This window comes from Halichoerus grypus, chromosome 6, assembly GCF_964656455.1.
Source record: "Halichoerus grypus chromosome 6, mHalGry1.hap1.1, whole genome shotgun sequence".
NCBI lineage: Eukaryota > Metazoa > Chordata > Mammalia > Carnivora > Phocidae > Halichoerus > Halichoerus grypus.
In genome coordinates, this window is record NC_135717.1 from 17,056,788 (window position 1) to 17,076,936 (window position 20,149).

At 55.7% G+C, this 20,149-nt stretch overlaps 1 protein-coding gene across 4 annotated transcripts; it reads right to left on the reverse strand.

Annotated features, from left to right (window-relative positions):
• Positions 1–887: 887 nt before the first annotated feature.
• Positions 888–19,136, reverse strand: SEZ6L2 (seizure related 6 homolog like 2). Of its 4 annotated transcripts, none has more exons than XM_036099741.2 (18): positions 18,596–19,134; positions 17,554–17,685; positions 16,579–16,875; positions 16,084–16,223; positions 15,608–15,809; positions 11,359–11,544; positions 10,540–10,708; positions 9,752–9,915; positions 7,222–7,422; positions 6,662–6,800; positions 5,638–5,834; positions 5,316–5,510; positions 3,285–3,476; positions 3,010–3,201; positions 2,455–2,493; positions 2,159–2,276; positions 1,935–2,056; positions 888–1,461 (listed from the first exon to the last, which is right to left on the reverse strand). In XM_036099741.2, the coding sequence occupies exons 1-17, from the start codon at positions 18,672–18,674 to the stop codon at positions 1,942–1,944; spliced, it is 2,757 nt and encodes a 918-aa protein (XP_035955634.1). In that variant the 5' UTR covers positions 18,675–19,134; the 3' UTR covers positions 888–1,461; positions 1,935–1,941. The 4 variants fall into 4 exon arrangements, with proteins under 4 accessions (XP_035955634.1, XP_035955633.1, XP_035955636.1 ...); XM_036099740.2 differs by having other exon boundaries at positions 1,935–2,031; positions 18,596–19,131; XM_036099743.2 differs by lacking the exon at positions 2,455–2,493 and having other exon boundaries at positions 18,596–19,136.
• Between the last annotated feature and the right edge of the window lie 1,013 nt (positions 19,137–20,149).

Below are 20,149 nucleotides of genomic sequence, written 5' to 3' on the forward strand. Positions count from 1 at the left end.
CGCTTATTCGAGCCTCCTGAGGAAGTCTGTTCACATCTCTGAGCCTCAGTTTTCTTATCTGAGAAATGGGAATAATTATCCCTGTCTCACGGGCTCCTTGTAGAGGTTGAAAACAGAACGCATATAAAGTGCTTAGCACCATGCCCAGCACAGAAGAAAGGCCCAGAAATGCAGGCTATTATAAGGATCAGTTTGCATCGTGTTCTAAAATTCAGCCGCCTCTGAGTATTTCAGTGTCCTTTTGAGTGTCCTAAAAATGCTTAATTATATTTAAATATAAAATTTGAATTAAGTGAAATTCACTTAATTTGGAGACTCTTTAGACAAATGGGCTATAAATTCCTTATAATGTTCAAAAGCGGATATGCTGGAAAAGGACCCCCACAGGGTACAAAACAAGCTCATTCTTTATGAAATGCTACAAATTTGACCATTACTTAGTAGACATGTAACAGCAGATATACTTAAAGTGCCAAAAAGACTGGGGGTAAAAATGGTACACTTGGATAGATACAAACATTCTCAAAAGGAGCGTGCGTGTTAGGTGAACCGGTCATGAAACGGAGAGCTGTTTGCGTCCTACCGAGCAGTGAGGGAGGGAGGCTCCGGCCACACAGGGAAGGCAGCTACTGGCAGCTGCTATCTTCAGGCTAAAAGAGCCTAGACGCATCAAGCACGGGGGTAGAGACACCTGAGGCCCACAGGGGGCTCATCATCCACACAGGCTGAGCCGAAAGCCAGGCGTTTTGACCCCAGGCCAGCCCCCTTGACATTGCCCTGTGCCCCGTCTTGGAGCTCCATCGATATCCCAAATTGTTCCCTTTTCCCCAGGCTTCTCTCCAGCCCACCCGTGACCCAACTTCCCACACCCCACCAGCCCAGTTACAAATGGTGGTTTTCTGTTTATTGCTCAAAACCAAAAATCCAGAAGCGAAGGTGGGGAGATTGTGGGTTGGGAGATGGCATGAAGCAGGTAGGGGGCCTTGGCCCTGCTTTCCCCCTTCATCCCTCTTCTTCTGACCCTCCAGAGCCCAGGGGTGAGGCCCGGGGCCAGAACATCTGGGAAGAGCCTTCAAGGCCAAGGGAATAGCAGAACTCTCAGGCAGTCCTTGGCGGGGGGGGGCGTGCCCTGGGCCGGAGGGGCCCCAGGAGTTGCAGGAGGGCTGAGTTCCCCTCCCAGGGTCCAAAAGCCAGTAGGGCGGGAGGGAAGGGGCAGGCCCCTTGTTTGGCAACTGAGAAGAGGAGCCTTGGGCGGCAGGATGCTGGTTTATTTACTGTAGGGTCCCCGGGGCCGTCAAAGCCCCCTCGTGGGACCAGGAGACTATTTACACAGCAGGGAGGAAAGGAGCCAGAGACGAGGTCCTGTACTCCTCCCTGCCCAGAGTGGAGAGGGGAAGGGCGTCCTGGGTCCTGCAGCCTTAGTCTTGGGGTTCAGATGGAAACTTCATACTCCCGTGTATCCTGGAGACAGAGAGATGGGGTCAGTTGCTGGAGTGGGATGGGGATGGAGGAGGGAACAAAATGGAAGGAGGCATCCACCAGGGAGGGGAAAGACCCTGGGTTTTTAAAATAACATGGATCATGAGGTTTGGGAGCCATGGGGTAGGAATGGGGCTGAATCTGGCCCAGGGATATTTGGTTCATCTTACGGTATATTAAAATCACACACAAATCTGAGTTTTTGGGTTGTCTTGAACAACTGGAAGACCTGGCAACTGGGCCTAAGTTTCCACTACAGACTAGATGGGGCACAAGTTGGCCCCTTAGCCACAGTCCCCACCACGCCTCCACTCCCGACCAGGCACGCCCGACTTGCTGTGTTGCAGCTGAGTTTGAAATCCCCAAGACGGGTATTACAGAGACTTTGAGAGAAAGACCTGGAGCCCTGGGGGAGCTGAGAGATGTGGCTCTCCAGGGGGAGGGGAAGAGCTCACCCCAGCTTCATACAGTGGGTTGCTGAAGTCTGACTCCACAGTGATGGGGCTGTAGGAATGGGAGCCCGAGAAGCCGAAGAGGGATTTTCCCTGTAGTCTGGGAGAGGGAGGAGATAGAGGGGCTTATCGAGAGGTGAGCCCCCAACCCCCCCCTCACCCAAGCGTCTGTGCCAGGCAGGCAGGACGTCTGCCCTGGCGAGCAGCTCCCCGAGTAGGGTACTTACTTGGTGTAGTATATGTAAACGCCACTGCCGAGGACAATGACCAGGCCTAGGGGCAGCAGGATGGCCAAGGCGAGGTTCCCACCCTCCAGCTGCCGCGACGGGTCTGTGGTCTGGGTCACTGGGGAGAGGAGAGGCCAGTGAGCTGGGGCTGGGCCCAGCCCTGGCCTCTCCCAGCCTCCTGCCCTGGGCCTTGAACCCTGGGCCTCACCCCTCCGGGGCCTGGCCTCCTGCCCCCGGCCTCTGCCTTGCCCTCCCGACTCGGCCAGGCCTGGGTCTCCACCTGTGCCCTCACTGACCTTCCAGTTTTCGGTTGTCCAGGAGCTCCTCATAGGCCACTGCAGGGAGAGGAGGGGGAGGGGACGGGGTCTGAGCCAGGGAGGGAAGGAGGCTGGGTAGAGGCCGGGAGCCCAGTGGGGCTGGGCTGGACAGCCTGGTTCTCTCTGCCCTCTGCTCAACCTAAACTTTATCCTTCCTTTGGTGGGGGCGGGGGGAGGAGTAGTCAGGGCAGGGCCTTCTTCCTCCTTCTCCAGACCCCGAAAAGTTCAGGGTTCTTGGGCGGTCTGAACGAATCGGGTCTGTAGAATTTGTCAAAAATGGGGAACCTGACACCTATCCAGAGGGCAAGAGACTTCCAAGCCAAGGCCCCCTCTGCTACATCCCTTAGGACAATTCCATGACCTTGAAATTCCCCAGGACCCCTGGGTGTACTTGTGAGGATCAGAGCCCACAGGAGGTGAATGGGGAGCTCAGCAGGGTTACCGTCGCTCTCAAATTTGCTACTACCTGACTTTCCCAGTCCCGTCACTCCCCAGACCCTGCCGTGCCCCCTCCTGCCCTGTCTGCCCGGGCACCTTTGCAGAGCGGGGGCTGGCTGGTCCACTGGGAGGGGTGGCCGGGCACACAGGTGATGGTGACCTCGCCGATGAGCTCAAAGCCCTCATAGCAGAAGAAGCGCAGAGACTCGCCGGCCTGGTAGTGATGCTTGTACAACGTCTGATAGCCGTTCTCTGGCACCCCTGGGTTCAGGCACGGCTCATACTTCACTGCAGGACATACGGCAGTCACCTGCCGGCTCGCTGCCGAGCAGGCCACCCAGCCACCCTTCCCAGGGTGTCCGCAGACTCACAGGCACACTTGGGGACCCGGTCGCTCCACTTGGGTGTGCCCGTGTCCCGGCTGTAGCAGGTGAGCACGGCCGCCCCCTCCAGGCTGTACCCGGGCAGACAGCGGTACTGGACGTGGGAGCCGACAGGGAAGCCAGCGTCTGAGGTGGTACGGTGCCCGTTGGTGATCTCACCAGGGTCGGCGCAAGTCATGACTGTCGGCAGGAGGGCAAGTTCAGGGGGAGCTCAGGCCTTAAAAGATCTCCCGGAAGCTGAGGGCCGGGAGCCGCCTGAGCCATGGGCCATCTTCCCCCTAAGCAAACCCCCATCTCCCACCATTTCCTCCAAATGAAGAGATCAGAAGTTGGAAAAATGCAAAATTCGGTGCACTTTAGATTTCAGGCTTCTTCTGGAAAAGAGCGGTGGGGGCAAGCCAGGCCCGCATCCGAGGATGGAATGGGAAATATTTCGCCCCTGTACCAGAGCATATGAACTACATCCCAGCGCCGCCGGCCCCGCACGGTGGATCTTAGGCGGGACAGCAGCTGTGCTCTTTAGAGGGGCCCAGCCCTGCTCCACTCGTCCAGTCATTCCCAGCACCCTCCACTCACTCGCACAGCCTGCCCTGCAGGTGCTTATTTACAACCTTGTTGAGCAAGTAACAATCAGAGCCATTTCTTGTATATGGACCTCTGCTAAATGCTTTACAAACAGTATCCTATACCCTGATGATCCCGAGACGTCACCGTGACTCATCTAGCGGGGCTCAGGGCGGTCAAATAACTGGCCCATGGTCCCTCAGCCCCGTCACAGCCCCAGAGCACTGGGCTGAGACTCAGAGACTTGGGTCTCAGCTCAACTTCAGGCTCAATATGCTGCCTTGGGCAGGCCCTGTCCCCTCTGGGCCCTGCCTCCATCCCTTCCCCTGTCCTGTCTGGGTTTCAGACTGGACATCCTGTCAATCCTTCTAGAGATGGGGAGCTGTGTTAACCGGAAAGTCTTCCTTGTGTCCAGCCCAAATCTGCTTTCCTGAACTTAACCTCATCGGTCCCACCATTGCCCCCCAGGGCCAGGTGGAAGACCTACAATCCCATATCCTGTGGCAGGCTTCCCAAAATTTGGAGAAAATGACAAGACGCCACCGCTTTCTGCTATTCTAAGAGATAAACACTCCTAGCTCCTTCAAATATCACCTCCTCTGTGAAATCTCCTGTCCTCTCCCTGGAACAATGAACCGCCGCCCTTCCCACAGCCCTTCTGTATTATTTATAGCAGCTACTAAATTGTTCACGCGCAGAGGTACTGTGTGAAAACTCTTCACAGCCCTTATTCCTGTTTCACCGATGAGGCAGCCACGGCTCAGAGATGTTAAGCACTTTGCCCCGAATCACCCTGCAGTTACGCTCTATAATACCCTGAGCTGTTTAAGTGTCCCCCTTCTGGACTGCGAGCTCTGCCAGGGTCAGGAGGACCCCAGCCCCTCTGCATAACCGCAACCCAGCATGGGGCTTCAATGACTGCATTAAAATAAACCAAGTTCTCTGACCAGCCTAGGCCCCAGCAAAGTGACTCCCCGTAACATCAAGGGTGGGGGACTGAGACTGGAGCGGGGTCTAAAAGGGGAAGAGCGGAGCAGAGAGTTGACGGGGGCGGGCCCGGGGAAGGGCGGGACTCTGACGCGACAGAGGCGGGGCCAGGAGGCGGTGGAGGCGGGACCACGAGAAGGTGAGGCGGGACCCAGAGGAAACCGGGTCAGAGCTCGGAACAGTGCACGGGAGAGGGGCGCAGCCCGGAGATGAGAGTGGGGTCCAGAGGGGACAGTTTCGGGACACCGAGGATCAGAGGAGTGGAACCCAAAGGGTTAAGGGACGGGGCCTGAGTAAGATCCGGGCAGAATCCACAGCGAAGGGCTGAGAAACTCGGCCGGGACAGGGGCGGGGGCAAAAGGGGACAGAAGCTGGCCGCAGAGGGGATGGGCGGGGCCCAAGCGGAGCGGCCAAACCCCGACGGGCAGGGGCGGGGCCATGAGAGACCTGGGCGGGGCCCGGGCTCACTCTTTTGGCAGGCGGGCGGCGCCGCGCTCCAGGACAGGTCCCACTGGCAGGTGAGGATGTCGGAGCCGAGCAGCTCGTAGCCAGGCTCGCACTGGTAAGTAAGCACCGTGCCCCGGATCAGGTCCCCGTGGGAGGCCGTCCTCCAGCCCCACTCCGGAGGTGGCAGCTCCGGGCACGTGTCGTTCCTCGGGACCTCTGCAGGGGAGAGACAGCGAGTTTGGAGGCCGGCTCCGGGAGCCCTTCCAGCCTCGGGGGCCGCGCCCCTCCCGGGATCTCTGGCCTGCCGGACCCCTGCGCATTTCAGGACCCTAGGCCTCGGTACCTTTGAAATGCAACACGAAACCCTGCCCCAGGCCCGGGTTTGGGGGCCCTGGCGGTGCCTGGAACTGTAGCGTGAGGTCAGGCCCAGAGGAGAGGAGGCGGCGGCGCGGTTGAGGTCCCCGCAGCTGGGCCAGGACTCGGGCGCTGGGACCGTCCCCATCGAACAGTGTCAGCATGTCCCCTTCACGCACATTCAGGCTGCGGGGAGTGGAACCAGATGTGCGGGCTGGGTTACAATTGGCCCCTCCTATCCCGTTCTGCCCAATCCCTAACTCAGTTCATTAGTAACCCTACCTGCTTTCCACCCTGTCCACATTCCCCCATCTCAGGTCTGGCCGCCCTTTGAGCAATTATGGGCTTCTCTGTGCTAGCCCCTCCGGGTTCCACTCGTTCTGTGGCTCTTCCCACTTCCTGTTTCCCGATTCCCAGCCCAACTCCTTAGGAACTCCTCGCACTCTCTGGCCCCTCCCCCATCGCCAGGTGACGCACAGTCTGGCTCAAGTGCAGCTCTGACCAGTCACAGGCCATGCTCTTTTCCCACCGGCCCAACTCCCGCCCTGCCGGAGTATCCGCCTTGGGGCCCTGCCCACTTCTGGTTCCATCCGGTCACATGGCCATCTCATACCAAATCAGCTCACTGGCTTCTCCCCACACCCACCGCCACCTCGCGTGATGGTGACTAGGCCTGGTGACTAGGCCGCAGTTTGGGCCTGGGTTCCTGGAAACCCCTCCAGGGGCAGCCTCAGAAATAGCCAAAGAGTGAGAGACACCAGGCCAGAGCCCTCTTTTCACACTACAGCCCCTGCAGAAGGCTGCATTACCCATGTCCTTGTCCAGAGTCTCCTGGACAGATCAAAGGCGATTTGTACCTAGGTCTTCCTGACAACCCACACCCCCATCCTGAACCCTTAGTGGCCTCTTTCATCTTGCGTAGCCAGCCAGGCTCACAGCGCAGGCTAGGGTGTTGTCATACCACACTTCACTGAGCCCACACCCGTCACACCCCGCCGCAGCACCTGACGTACATCTCAACTTGGAGCAAGATGCGCTTCTCTTCCTGGACGTGCAGGCCCCACACGCAGTCCTGGCCGGGGCTATAGCTCTGGGGCCAGTCGGGAGAGAGGACCACACCAGCCGCCTCTGACAGCTCCCCTCCACACATGGCTGGGGGACAGGGCGGGCAGAATCAGAACTCAGTCTTCATTTCACCAAGGGCCTCACCACTCCCAGCTGGGTGCACCAGACCGCCTCACAGGCTCCCTGTTATCTATTACCTGTGCCCAATCCCTGGCCCTGCTCTCACCTAACCCTGCCCACTCTCCAGCCTATGCATTACCCCCCATCCCATGACTTAGCTCCAGCTAGAGCTCTTCAAGACATTTGGGTTGTGACCCCTAAATTCTGTAACAAACCCACCAATTTATTCAGCTAAGAAAACTATCTCTGAAAAGGACAAGGATTTACCCAAGGCCTGGGTTTACTGGGTTTGGATATGCAAGTCTCCTTCCTGAACGGCCTTCCTAAGATGCCCAGCTCGGGGGTAGTCTGCAGACCAAAGGAGCTCCTAGGGACGTGGAGGGCTCACCCTTGCAGGCCGGCTCTGTGTCGTTCCAGTGGGGTTCTGTGGGATCCACACATTCGATGGCATTTGGGGGGCCAGGGGGCTCCAGGGCATATCCTGGGAGGCACGAGAAAGTGGCCAGTGCCCCTGGGCGGTACTCAGGGTCCGTGGTGGTGACATTGCCGTGTGCCAGGAAGGGAGCGAAGCAGCGATCTTCTTCAAAAGCTAGAGAGGGGGTCAGTCCCAGGAAGTAAGCATGAGGATAGGCCTCAGGGGATCTCAGACTGGGGGGACTTGGGCTGAATTCAAGTGTGGTTTGGCCACTTGGTGGGCTGTTTAAAATGGAATGCCTTTGGGCTTAGCTTTCACCCTCCAGTCTCCCGAAAATCTTAACCCCTCTCACTCACACATATATGTTACCTTCCTGGCCTCTAGAGGGAAACCCCTAGGCTAGTCAAATCCCAGCCCCCATTCTATGGATGAGGAAACTGAGGTCCACAGACAAAAAAATCGCTTGGCCAATGTCACACAGAATCAGGTCTCAAACCCAGATTGCTTGATTCCCAGCCAGAGCCACTTGGTTTTGGAAACTGCAGAGGAGGGAGGGGAAAGGGTGCCTTTGGAGAACTGGCTCATGCAGGTGTGTTCTCTCCTCAAAAATAACAGTTAGAAGGGCGCCTGAGTGCCTCAGTGGGTTAAGTGTCCGACCCTTGGTTTCGGCTCAGGTCATGACCTCAGGGTCGTGGGATCAAATGGAGTTCCACATTGGGCTCTGCACTCATCGGAGAGTCTGCTTGTGTATTCTTTCTCTCCCTCTGCCCCTCCCGCCGCTCATGCTCTCTGTGTCTCTCTCTCTCTCCCTAAAGTAAATAAATAAATCTTAGAGAGAGAGAGTGCAGGGGTGGGGAGGGGCAGAGGGAGAGGGAGAGAGAGAATCTCGAGCAGACACCCTGCTGAGCGCAGAGCCCGACTTGGGTCCTGATCTCACGACCCTGAGATCATGACCTGAGCTGAAACCAAGAGTTGGCCGCTTAACTGACTGAGCCACCCAGGTGCCCCATAAATAAATCTTAAAAAAAAAACCCACAGATTCTCCCCACCCTTGATTATCCATGCTGTAGCTAGAATCCAAAAGTGCAGTGAATGCAGAAGCTACTCAATTTTGACTTTGGACTAACTCAGCAAAAATGAACATTTGGAGATCATTTTAGTTTTTGCCCACGTGATCATGTCTTAGCTGCAAAACGATCAGAGGAGTCTGAAGCTCATGGAGCAACAAGGGCCCACAACTAGGGAGGCAGACCTCAAACCTGGGAATTGTTTTCGCATTTTCAAATCTAACAGGCAATTTATTTTTCAGATCTGTTCTAGTTCACTGTTACTTAAACTTGATGAGGTGTCATGTCCAAATCCTATGCATCCATCAGGGCCCAGCGCCAATTCCATTTCTCCCTTGATTCACACCAGGAACAAGCCCCTCCCCTCTCTGAGCATTTCACTTTCTTTGTCTCTCTCCTGCTACTGCTTGCACAAATCCTCTGCTCCAGACGCACTGAAATTCTCTATTTCCCAAACAATACCAGGCCTTTCTCTACTGTTGCTCTCACTGTTCCATTCACCTGAGATGCTCATCCCTAATCTCCCTCTTTCAGAATTCTCTCTATCCTAGGGACACCTGGGTGGCTCAGGCAGTTAAGGGTCCGGCTCTTGATTTCTGCTCAGGTCATGGTCTCAGGGTTGTGAGATTGAGCCCCACATTGGGCTCCACACTGGGCATGGAGTCTGCTTGGGATTCTCTGTCTCCTTCTGCCTCTCCCCACCCCCTCTCTCTCACTTTCTAAAAAATAAATAAAATAATAAAATTCTCTCTATACAGTAAGGCCCAGCTCAAATGCCTCTTCTCCCATGATCACTGACCTCCTTGTTTCTACCCGTCCAGCATCTAGTCCCCCTTCTTCTGCTCATAGCACTCCTACTTTCATTTTGGGACACATGCCTCGCCCATTTCCAGTCTATGAGGTCCAGCTGGGGCCAACTATGGATGGTCATGTGATGTGGATCTGCCAATCATAACACCACCTGCCCCTAGCTTCAATGATTGGCTCAGGTGTAGACACATGACCTAAGCCAGAGACATGAGAGCCCTTCCTGGCATTTTTGCTGAAGCTCTTAGCAAAGTGGTACCCTCTCTCTTTCTGATGGACTTACTACGTTGGTGGTACATCAGCCTGCAACTGCTAGGTGCACCACAGACCGACAGCCTGACTGACAGTGAAGCCAACACAGAGGAAAGCACTGAGACATGAAGGTGCCTGGTCCCTTGGCTGTGTACCTGGATCCAGCCCTCCGTGAAACTTAAACGGGAAAAGCCACCCCAGGAATTAGAAGGGGTCCACACAAGGGGATCCTTGTAGTTTTGGGATGGGAGGAAGTTAGTTTCCAGAGATCCAAACACAGAGATGAGCAGGGACAGGGTATGTGCTTGTGACCATACTTGGCCATCAGCAAGACGGGAAAGTGCAGGAGTTGGGGTCCCTCAGGGGAGGGCACTTACCTTCAAATCGGAGGCTTAGCAGCAGGGGATTGGCAGGTGTCTCTGAAAGCAGCTCCACATAGAGGGACTGGGCATCACTGATGAGACCCCGCTCTGGGACGTCATCCATGTCCGAGTCGTAGATGACTGGGGAGAGGGGACTCCCGCCTGAGCGCACCATCAGCCTGGGATGGACAGAAGGGTGGCCAGGAGCTCACTTTCCCCTCAGAAGCTGCCTCGCCTCTTGCCGGCTCTCCTAACTCACTTTCACAGCTATTATTTTCAAGCCTTGACTACGTAGCATGTACGCTAAGCCTTCACAGATTTCATCTCATTTACTTTTCACAAGAGCCCTCGAGTCAGTATGATTTATTATCCCTGATTTTATAGATGAGGAAACAGGCCCAGAAAGAGTCACCTGCCCAGCATCACTAGTGGTAGCGCTGAGGTATCGGTTTGTTAGGCAAGAGATGGTACCAATGATGATGACGAAGACAAACACATTTACCAGGCTCACTGTGTGCCCGGCACCCTTCTAAGCACTTCACGTATCTTAACGCATTTATCCTCACAGAAACCGTCAGAAGGAGGTCCTATGATCTCCATTCTACTGAAGAGGAAATTGAGGCACACACAGAGTCAATGATTCGTCTAAGTTTGCACAGCTATACCGCCTAAGAAAGGGGAAGGACTAATCTGTGTTTGACACCCATTTTAACTGGGATCCACCCTGGATCTGTCTGACTCCCCACTGCAGCCTTCCTATTTCCCGGAGGTGGGGACCTCTGACCCAAGGCCCAGACCCTCACCGGTCATTGTCCTCATCCAGTGAGACCCTCTCGAAGTGCAGGTGAAGCCGGCGTCCCTCAGCTGCTTCAATGACCCAACGGCAGGTGAGGTTGGGCCCTGCCGCTCCCCCAGGCTCAGGGGACACGATGCGGCCCAGTGTAGCATTGTGGATGGTGCCACCACAGGATGCTGTGGGTAGAGGGGAGACATGTTAAAGTGACTTGTCCTCATGTCTTCAGAGCTGTTACATCCACACCTTTGGTTGGGACCTGGCTTCAGAGTGGTCTCTGCCTTATAGGCTCACCCCAGAGGATGGGACCTTTTCCAAGGCCATCACCCAGGAGGGAACCAGCCCTAGAATAGAAAAACCCCAGAATGGACACCCCCTAGGATGGAAATCCTGCTAATATGAACACTCCCTGGCATGGGGAGTTATGAGGGATCCCCAAAATTGAAGCCCTCAAATGTAAATCAAGATGGGATCCCCAGGATGAAGATTCTCCAGGATAGAGATCCTCTAAATATGGACCTCCAGAATGGTTTCCTTGAGGATGAAGAGTCTCTGAAAGAAGAGACCTCCAGAATGGTGACTCCCCAAATGGAAACACTGTAGGTAGGACATCCCCAGATAGAGACCCCCACGCCCGCCAAGGATGGAGATTCTCCAAGGGTAGAGACCTTCTGTGTAAAGAGCTCCAGATGGAGACACCAGGATAGGGACTCTTCCAGACAGAAACCCCTTCAAGGTGGATGTTCCCCAAAGATAGAGACCGCCAAGATAGTACCCTCCTAATGGGGCTTCCAGGACAGAAGCCCCACCTATCATGCAGGAGACTCACCCATGCAGCTGGGGGGTTCACCGCTCCAGACTGGCCGGGTGCCGTTGAAGCAGATAAGGGTCTCCTCACCCTGCAGCTGGTAGCCTGAATCGCAGTGGAAGGTGGCAGTGCCCCCAGGGTGCAGGTCAGTCACGCTCACATCCCCATGGGCCGGCCGGGGAGGGAAGCCGCAGCTCAGGAGGTAGGCTGGATCAGGCAGGGCAGGGAGAAGGAGGACTTTTTTTCCCATGCCAACCTCTCTCACCAACCCCTTAGCACTTCCTTCCCTCTTCCCAGGTCCCCTGGTGGCACAGACGGCTCCCTACTGGAGTTCTCATATGGGCACTTGGTCTCACGAAGAGGCAATCTCAACATGCCTTCTCTCCCCTAGTCTTTGTCATCCACCCACTTTGGCCTCCATTTTATAGATGAAGTATCTGAGACCCAAAGAAATTCTGGCTTTAGCACTCACTTGCTGTGGTGACCTCGGGCAAATCAGTTGACCACTGTGAACCCATCCAGCTCTAATAATAACATATAGTATTTGCAGAGCTTGTCCAGCTTCTAAAATGAGTTCATGCAGTGCTTTTGAGGTAGTCAGAGTAAGGCTGTGATCCATTTTCCAGATGTAGCAATTGGTTATTAAGTGCCTCATAGTATTTTCTCCCCTATGCACACACAGGCTCTTTCACTGAGGTGCATGGTGGGAATAGACCCTCAGCTTTCATCCAGAGGAGCCACATTGAAACTCCTTTAGGAGCTTTGACTATCTTGTCATTGCAGACCTTAATACTCAGTGCCCCTTCAATGAATCTCCCCTCAATGAAGGCGAAGTGCTAGGAAGGGCTTTGCTTTCCTTAAGGAACTGGTTTCTCTTCTCTCTTGCAGTGAGAACTGAGTGATCTCTCTTTTTGTGCTGGCTGCTAAGAAGCTCAGAACCAGATTAAGGCTTGTCCCTAGCAACGATGGCTTGTCCATCCACATTCTATTTTTTTCCTCTTTAATAAGCACTTCCTGGTACCCATTTTCTTATTTGATTTAATTTTGCTGCACTCTTTTTTGAAAGCCTCCTGAAACTCTTGTGGAATCACAAGAGATAAAACAAATAAATAGAAAGTGACTCGGGGGGAGCGCCTGGGCTTAGTCGGACGAGCATGGGACTCTTGATCTTGGGGTCATGTGTTCAAGCCCCACGTTGGGTGTAGAAATTACTTAAATAAGTAAACTTTTTAAAAAAGGAAGGAAGGAAGAGAGGGAGGGAGGAAGGAAGGAAAGAAGGAAGTGACTTGGCAGTAGACAATGGACTCTAAATTTGGTCCTGACACAGTTCTGTGTGTCTGTTTCTGGGTAGCCATGCTTGGGAGGTACCAGCTTGCCTGGGCCTTTGTTTTTGCTGACTCTCCAGCCCTAAGTGATTCTGTCAGAGACCTGGTCTCCCTACTTCAAAATTCAACAAGCATTTCCTTGGCTGGGTGCTAGCGCAGAGAGGTGAAAAAGACCCAGGCCTTGTCCTGTGAGCGTCCACAGTCTCTACTGAGATAGACCCCAAAAGCTTCTAGAACACAGTGGTTTAAATGAGTATTAGTCTCTTGATGGCTCTCCACGACCAACGGAATCAAGCCCAATGCTTTGGATTGACATTCAAGCCCCTTCCCACTGCTACGTCCAGCCCAACACCTCCAGCTTCAGTTCTTAGCACCCGCAACCCATATAGCCTACACAGTGTAGTTTTGTGACTTCATTTCCCCTACCTGCAAGGCCCTTTTCCCACTCTTTCTCATCTTTCAAGGAGTAACTTAAGTACCACCTCTTCCAGGAAGTCTTCCTGACCCCTCCCCTCTCCCATAGAGTTAGTCTCTTTCTTGCCTCCACACCTGTGCATGCATAATTTTATCATCACATGAACTGCTGCCTATTGCCATGGTGAGACTGAACCAGGCCTTATTTATTTTGTCTCCCAAAAGCCTAGCCTAAGCGATCCATCAATGCAGCCCAGAGGTGGTATGCAACCATACAAACTGGATTGGGAGACCGGCACACCCGACTTCCAGTTCTAGCTCCGCGACTTATTTGCTGTGTCACCTTGAGCAGGTGATGCCACCTCGGAGGGGGGAGCTGTCACCTGTAAATAGCAGTAATAAGTCCCATCATTGACAACCGGCCTTCCAGTTAAAGGAAAGAGACACCCAAAGCACCTCACACATAAAGTGCTCAGAAAATATTAAGCACTTGTCCCTCAGTCTCGATTGACGAACGACTGGGAGTCGGGGCTGAGGATGTGCCTTCCGACTCTGCGGTGTGCTTGCGGGTGTCTGAGCGATCCCTGTAAGCCTTTGTTCCTCTCAGGGTGGAGTGGCCAGTGGCCACCCTCAGGGGTGCCGCGAGAAGCGCACCAAACAACAGTTGGTACCAGGGTTTTGTAAACGGGAACGTTTGCTGGGCTTGGGGCGAGTGGTGACAGAGCCTTTGACCTTTCAGAGAAGCTAATGAGGCCACTCTGGACCAGAGGCCCCAGCTAGTGCAGACTGGGGAGGGCTTAAACAGGGCCTCGGTCCCAGAGGTGCCCAGAGAAGCCGCAAGGCAGGGAAGACTGTGGCAGGTAATGAAGGCCAATTTATGCAATAGCCCTGCTTCCCCAAATGTTCCACTTTGTCTAAAGAGTCCTATTTTCAGTGCCCTAGGGAAGTGGCTGCGTAAGGGAGCCAGCAGGGAGCCATTTTGTACCATTGGAAGTCCAGCCCTTGGCTCTAAGCCCTCAGGCATGCCCTTGCTCCCTGCTGACCTGACCACCAATTACGTGGCCCCCAACTCACTGGCCCCTCTGTGAATAGGTCTCTCCAGCTTGCACCTATGAGTCCCTGGGGCCCAAACAGAGGCCTCAGGAGAAACTGGAGAGGGTGTGAGGCAGGGATACGGGTTGTGTGTGTCCTGGATAAGGCCCACAGGGATCTGAGGTCAGCAGAGCACACAAGGGGCAGGCAAGGCCATGAGGTGATGTGAAGGGGACATTGGCCCAAAACACAGTTCCCTCTCTGTTTCTGAGCAGCACAGGAAGGGACTTTGGAGATGGCAGCAGTGTCTGGAAAGGGACAGTGGGCCGGGCCCCTGGCCTCACACACACACACATGCTAGAACATACGCTTGCACTGTGGGAAGGTTCCCGTACACACAGGTGAGTACGGATGTACACCTGCGTGTAGGTTGTCTGTGGGTGGTGCTCATGAATGCAGTCGTGCATGGATTCAGTCCCCTCCCACACCCCCCGAAGTCAGCAAGATCTTTCTAGGTCACAAATCTGAGGCTGTCACTATCTTGCTTAAAACATATCGAAATGTCTCCATGTCCCTTGCAGGATAAAGTAGTCTGTACTCCTTACTGAAGCTGATGAGGCCCTTCGTGATCTGAATCCAACCTGCCTCCTGGTCTGCTCTCTTGTAGCCTGCTTCTCTCCCACCACTTTCTGGGCTTTTCTGTAGCAGTGACTGACATTTCTGCACTCTCACTGTGTACCAGACACTATTTTAAGCCCTTGATATGTATTATTAGTTAATTTGGGCTTCCTGATAACACCATGAGCCAAGTATTATGATCCCCATTTTTCAGATGAGACAGTGAGGCACAGAAAGGTTAAGCAACTCACCCCAGGTCACACGGCTAGGACAATTCTATCTTCCATGCTAAATTACTTCAACTCCTCAGGGGGGTCATGCTTTTTCATTCATCTGGACACCTGCCTTCCTCTTTCTTCCCCTCCCACCCTTCCCTAGTAGCTCATCTTTTGGGTCCCAGCCTCGTTACCTCCTCCAAGAAGGTGTCCCTATATTCCTTAGGAGAAATTTAGGTCCCTTTGAAATTTGTTCCCTCTGCCTGTGTTTCCTTCCTCATAGGGATATAGGCCCTTATCTCACTGAATTATAATCATCCTGATGACTTGTCCATCTCTTTACCTAGATTCTGAGTTCCTTGAAGATTTACATCTGACTTGTTCATTCCTCTCCCTACGGACAACACTGGGCCAGTATGAAATGGGTGCTCAATAAACATTTGTTGAGTGAATGGATGAACTGCCACTCGGATGGGTGCACACCCAGACACAGGTCTGTGAGTGTGTGAAATAAGTGTGTATAGGTCTCCTCTGAGGGCTCTGCCCCCCAGGGTCCTAGTCCGGAGGAAAAGCCCCTGACATCTCCTTGTGTTTAGAAGCTTCCCAGAGATGTCTCTTGTGCCCAGTGTGGCCCCTGCCCTTCCACCAGCACCCCAGACTCCTCACCCTGATAGTGGATCCGGAAGCCACCGCCCCTGGGGACCCGTGGGCTCTGGAAGTGCAGGAGCAGCCGGTTGGTTGGACTCCGAAGGACCTGTCCTTCTCCCAGCATGGAGGAGTTAGCAAGGAGTCGGGGGGCCAGGCCTGGGGACCCCCCACCAGCCAGCACCAGGAGTTCTTCCTCCCGAGATAGGTTCAGCGTCTGCACCTAAAGAAGCCAGACCCAGACCCCCCACCCCCCAGGACAAGTCAGTCAGGGTGGGTGACCCTTAAGTCCCCCACCGTCTGTTTTCCTTTCCCCTGAATGTGGCAGCCCAGATACCACCGTGACATTGGCCAGATTATAGACCTCCAGGAGAGTCTTTGAGATCCTCAGAAAACAGGCCCATTTGAGTCAGAAAAGTTTCTCTGGTTGCCAGGCCAAAGCTGTGCACACACCTGGGCCCAGAGGAAAGGGCTTGGGGGCTTCAAAGTCCAGTTACCTGGATCTCGATGCCGTAGCCGGGGTAGACGTGGATGCTGTATGTGCAGTCCAGGAGCCCCGCCGTGCGGCTGGCGGCACTCCCCAAATCTGGAGACTCCACGTGCCCTTCGCCCTCCGAGATGTTGTTATTACACAGAACTAAAGAGATACAAGTGGCTGGAGTCGAGTGAATCCCTGTGTTCTTGCCCTCCCAGCCAAGCAACTCCAGGAGCCCTCACCTGTCTTGTCCCCAGCACCCCTCACCATCTTTATCCGCTGCTCCCTCCCCCACCCGTGTCCACTGTAATAGAGAGAAAACACAGAGCACGGTGCTGGTACACAGCAAGGAGAAACACATGCCAGGCTTTATTATTATTGAGCAGAGGCCCCTCTCCCATCGGGACCCAGACCCCTTCTTCCACACGTTTCCAGCAGCCTCTCCCCTTGCATGCCACCCTCCTCTCCCACATTCATGCTCCTGCACACTGTCCCCATCCCCTTTCAAACGCCTCACCTGGGCTGGTCACCGTGGTGGTAACAGTTGTCGTGGTGATGATCGTGGTCGTGGTCTCCTCTCCTCCCTCAGGCCCGAGGGGCGGGCCTGGGGAGGCGGGGCCAGGAAGGGGCGGGGCCGTAGTTCCCGGGGGCGGGGTCAGCAGCTCTGGTGCGGTGGGGCCGGCCCCCCTGCCCCCTTTAGGGGTTACAGCTGTTGTCAGAGGCCCTGTCCCTGGCTCAGTGGCCCGTGGCAGGGAGGGCGCTGCAAGAGTCTGGCCGGCTGGAGGGGTGGCTAGTGTGGGGTCTGGATCAGATCCTGGGACAGTGCAAGGGAAGTCAGGGCGCAGAAGGAGCAAACTGGTGGGCCATGGGTGGGGAGCAGGGCTGAGGGAAACTGGGGGCTCCCCCACTGAACCCAAAAGACCTCCCCCCACAAGGTGCAGGCCCCCCACCTCTCCCGCACCCGAACTCTGCACCCCCTCCCAAGGCTTCCACAGCCTGGCCTCCCCACCCCTCCCTCTCCACCTCTCTACCCAGGCCCTTCTGCTTGGCTCTCTCGGACAGTCTTCTTGAGCCTCCCCATGCTTCCCCGTTCAGACCCGGCTCCCTTTCCTGCGCACCACTTTCTCCCTCCTCTTTCTCTCTTTTGCTCTCTCTGGAACTCTTCTTCTCTGTTTAGTCTTCTTGTGGCTCTCTGATTTTATGATTCTAAATCTGCTACTCTCTGCATTTCTCTCTCTTTCTGTCTCTCTCTCCCCTTTATTCCTCAGACTCTGGTTCTCTGAGTTTCCATCTGTCTTTCACTGATGGTCTGTTTTTCTGTCTGGCTCTGGCTCTTGATCATTTGGTCTCAATTGCCCTGGTTCTCTGTCTATGCCGTTTTGACTCTCTCTAACCATCCCTCTCTGAATGTCCCTGGCTTGGGTCCCCATCTCCCCGAGTTAATGTCCCTCCCTCTTTCTCTATGTCACTCCTGCCACTCTGGGGGCCTCACCCGGCAGGTAGCCCATCTCTGGACCCCTCCTCAGCAGGGCCCCATGGAGCAGCTCGGCCAAAGCCTCAGAGGCTGCTGTGGGGGCCTCCCTTCCAGGCTCTGGCAGCGCCTCTTCTTCCTTCAGGGGCAGACCTAGGAGATGAAGTTGTGTGAGCCCTTCCACTGCCCCACGCTCCTTCCTTCCCCAGAAAGATCTTTTCCAGAGCTCTTCCTCTCTCCTCAGTCAGCTGGGCCTGCAGAAGCTCAGAGGGTCCCAGACTGGGCTGAGAGCCAAGATTGGAGGAGGGGCTTCCAGCTGCCCCTCGCACTCCTACACCTTTCTCTCCACCCCACCCCCCTCCCAGGCTGTGTGGGCCTTCGGTGAGCCTCTTGGCTCTTATGAACCCTGGACAGCACCAGCGGAGTGGAGAGGGGCCACGGTGCTACCTTCTTTTTCCCCTCGATGGTGCTCTTCCCCCAACCCTGGAGCTCTGCGGAGGGTCTGGCAGCACCTCCCAGCCCTCGCTTCCGCAATGCCCAGCTTTCTCTCTGGGTTTCTATCTCTGCGGTGTGGCTCTCTCTCTCTCTCTCTCTTTCTCTCTCTCTCTCATTCTCTGCAGTCTCTGCCCGCTTCCCTGGAGTCTGGCGAGGGGTCAGAATAGAGGACTGAATATGTGGGCTCTGAGCACTGCCTCTGTTCATCTGTCTTTGTCCATACGTCCAAGAACATTTGCGTGTGCAGCGCCTGGCATCTCTCCCACCCAGGTACCCTGCATGCTTCTGCCGCCTCCGCAGACATCCCCCCAACTTCCCCAGCCCTTCTTCCTGGATTTAACCCCTGAAACGCTGGTAAAAGCTCCCCTCATTCATTTCCCCACCTTCTCAGTATTGGGGTTTAGGGCTCCAGGTACAAGCCAGAAAGCCCCGGCTTGCCGCTTCCCTGTCAGCTGTACCCCTCCCCTCCCCCAGAAGCTTGGAGAGCCCAGGATGTTCAGAGAAAGGATGGTAGAGGACCCAGCTGGGGACCTTCCCCGGGCCTACCCCCACGCTCCCATGTCCTTACCCTGAATCCAGGGACAGCTCAGCAGAATTAGGAACAGCAGCTGGGGAGGCGGCGGGTGCTGGGCCCTGGGAGTCCCCATGGCGACTCACACCGATTTCTCTCCTCTGCGCCTCTCCTAAATAATCTAGCTGTCACCTTTCCTCTGTCTCCTTTTATCTTTCCCTTTAATTTTCTCCCCCACCCCCTTGCTAGCAGTTAGCAAGGAAGACAATTTCTCTGCCCCTTGGGATGGAGGGGCAGAATTGAGCTGGGGGTCGCCTGGATCCCGCCCCTCCTTGCCCAATCTCCTCTGTCCTCTGCTATCGGGTCTGTGGGAGAGGGGGCGCGGCTCCGGCTGCAGGGGGTGGGACCGAGAAAGCCGAAGGGGCTGGGTCGCCTGGGTTACCCTCTCGCTCGGGCGCCTGGGTCCACCGAGCTAGCTGGATCCCAAGCTGGGGGAGTGGGGAGAGGCAAGATAGCTTCTGGAGGTCTGGGGTGGGGTCGAGGATCGGGAGGGTCCCTACTGTGCTCTAGCGGGGCTTGGTGGGGAGGGGAAGGGGTTGCGGAACCTGGAGAGCCGAAGCTCGGGCACTGGAGCTGCGGGAGGGAGAAGCTGAGAAAGGTGTCGAGCCCACGTCAGATCCTGGGGACGGGCGAAGGGAGGGGCCTGGGATTTATTTGGGGGCGACGGGGGGGGGGAGGAAGAAGGAGGAAGTGCAGATGGAGGAAGGAGGGACCACATGAGCCAGACCGTAATCCTCACTCCCGCGGCCCCTAGGGGAGGCAAAGGAAACTCTGGTCCTAGCTGTAATTACAACCCCTTCCCCCAGTCTTTCCAGCACATCTGGAATCTGAATCTCCTCTTCCCAGGGTGCCGAGGGGCGACACAGCTGGGTTCACGCTTGCTCAGCTCCCCAATATGCCCCCTGCCCACATCCAGACACCTCCCCCCTCCCCACGGGACTTCCCTTTCCCTTTTACAGCTCCTGTGAAATGGGCTTTCCCCTCCTCCAGGAGAATGGCAAATTTCCACGTTTATGAGAAGTCGAAGGGGCGACAGGCCAAGATCTGGGGAGGAGAGACCCCTTCTCTTACATACATGACCCCGGCCAGCTGCCAGGCAGCTTCAACTTTGATTTTTTTTTTTTTTTCTCCTGGCCTCCCTCACAGCGCCTCTGGGCGCCCTTTTCAGCACCACCAGCTAGCGGACAGCTCTTCCCGGCCCCGCCGGAGCGGGCCCGGCCCCAGACGCCGCGGGCGATTGGCTGAAGCCGCCCTCACTGTCAATCAGGCTCCCGGGGGTGGGGTGGGGGGGCTGGCTCTAGTGGAGGCGGAGCGGGCAGGGGAGTCACAGGCCGACTGGTCAAGGGATCAGCAGACCTACGGGCGGGCCGCAGTGTCCCTGTCCTCAGTCCGCGAGCGCCGGCCCTGCCCATCAGTCTACGCGCTCGCCCCGCCCCTCGTCTTGCCACGCCCCTCCCTCAGCCCCCGCCCCTTCTTTTCGCATTGCGGGGCGCCTGGAGGTTGGCACAGTGCCCCCTGCGCCCCACGTGGCGCCCCGTCGGGGCGGGGAGG

Excerpts from the sequence above, each read along its gene's own strand:
- SEZ6L2 (XM_036099740.2), bottom strand. The coding sequence starts at position 18,674 with ATGGGGACTCCCAGGGCCCAGCACCCGCCGCCTCCCCAGCTGCTGTTC. Across the intron at positions 11,545-15,607 it reads CTTCCGGATCCACTATCAGG|CCTACCTCCTGAGCTGCGGC; the intron begins GTGAGGAGTCTG and ends TGCCTGATCCAG. Across the intron at positions 1,462-1,934 it reads ACCCACTGTATGAAGCTGGG|GATACACGGGAGTATGAAGT; the intron begins GTGAGCTCTTCC and ends CTCTGTCTCCAG.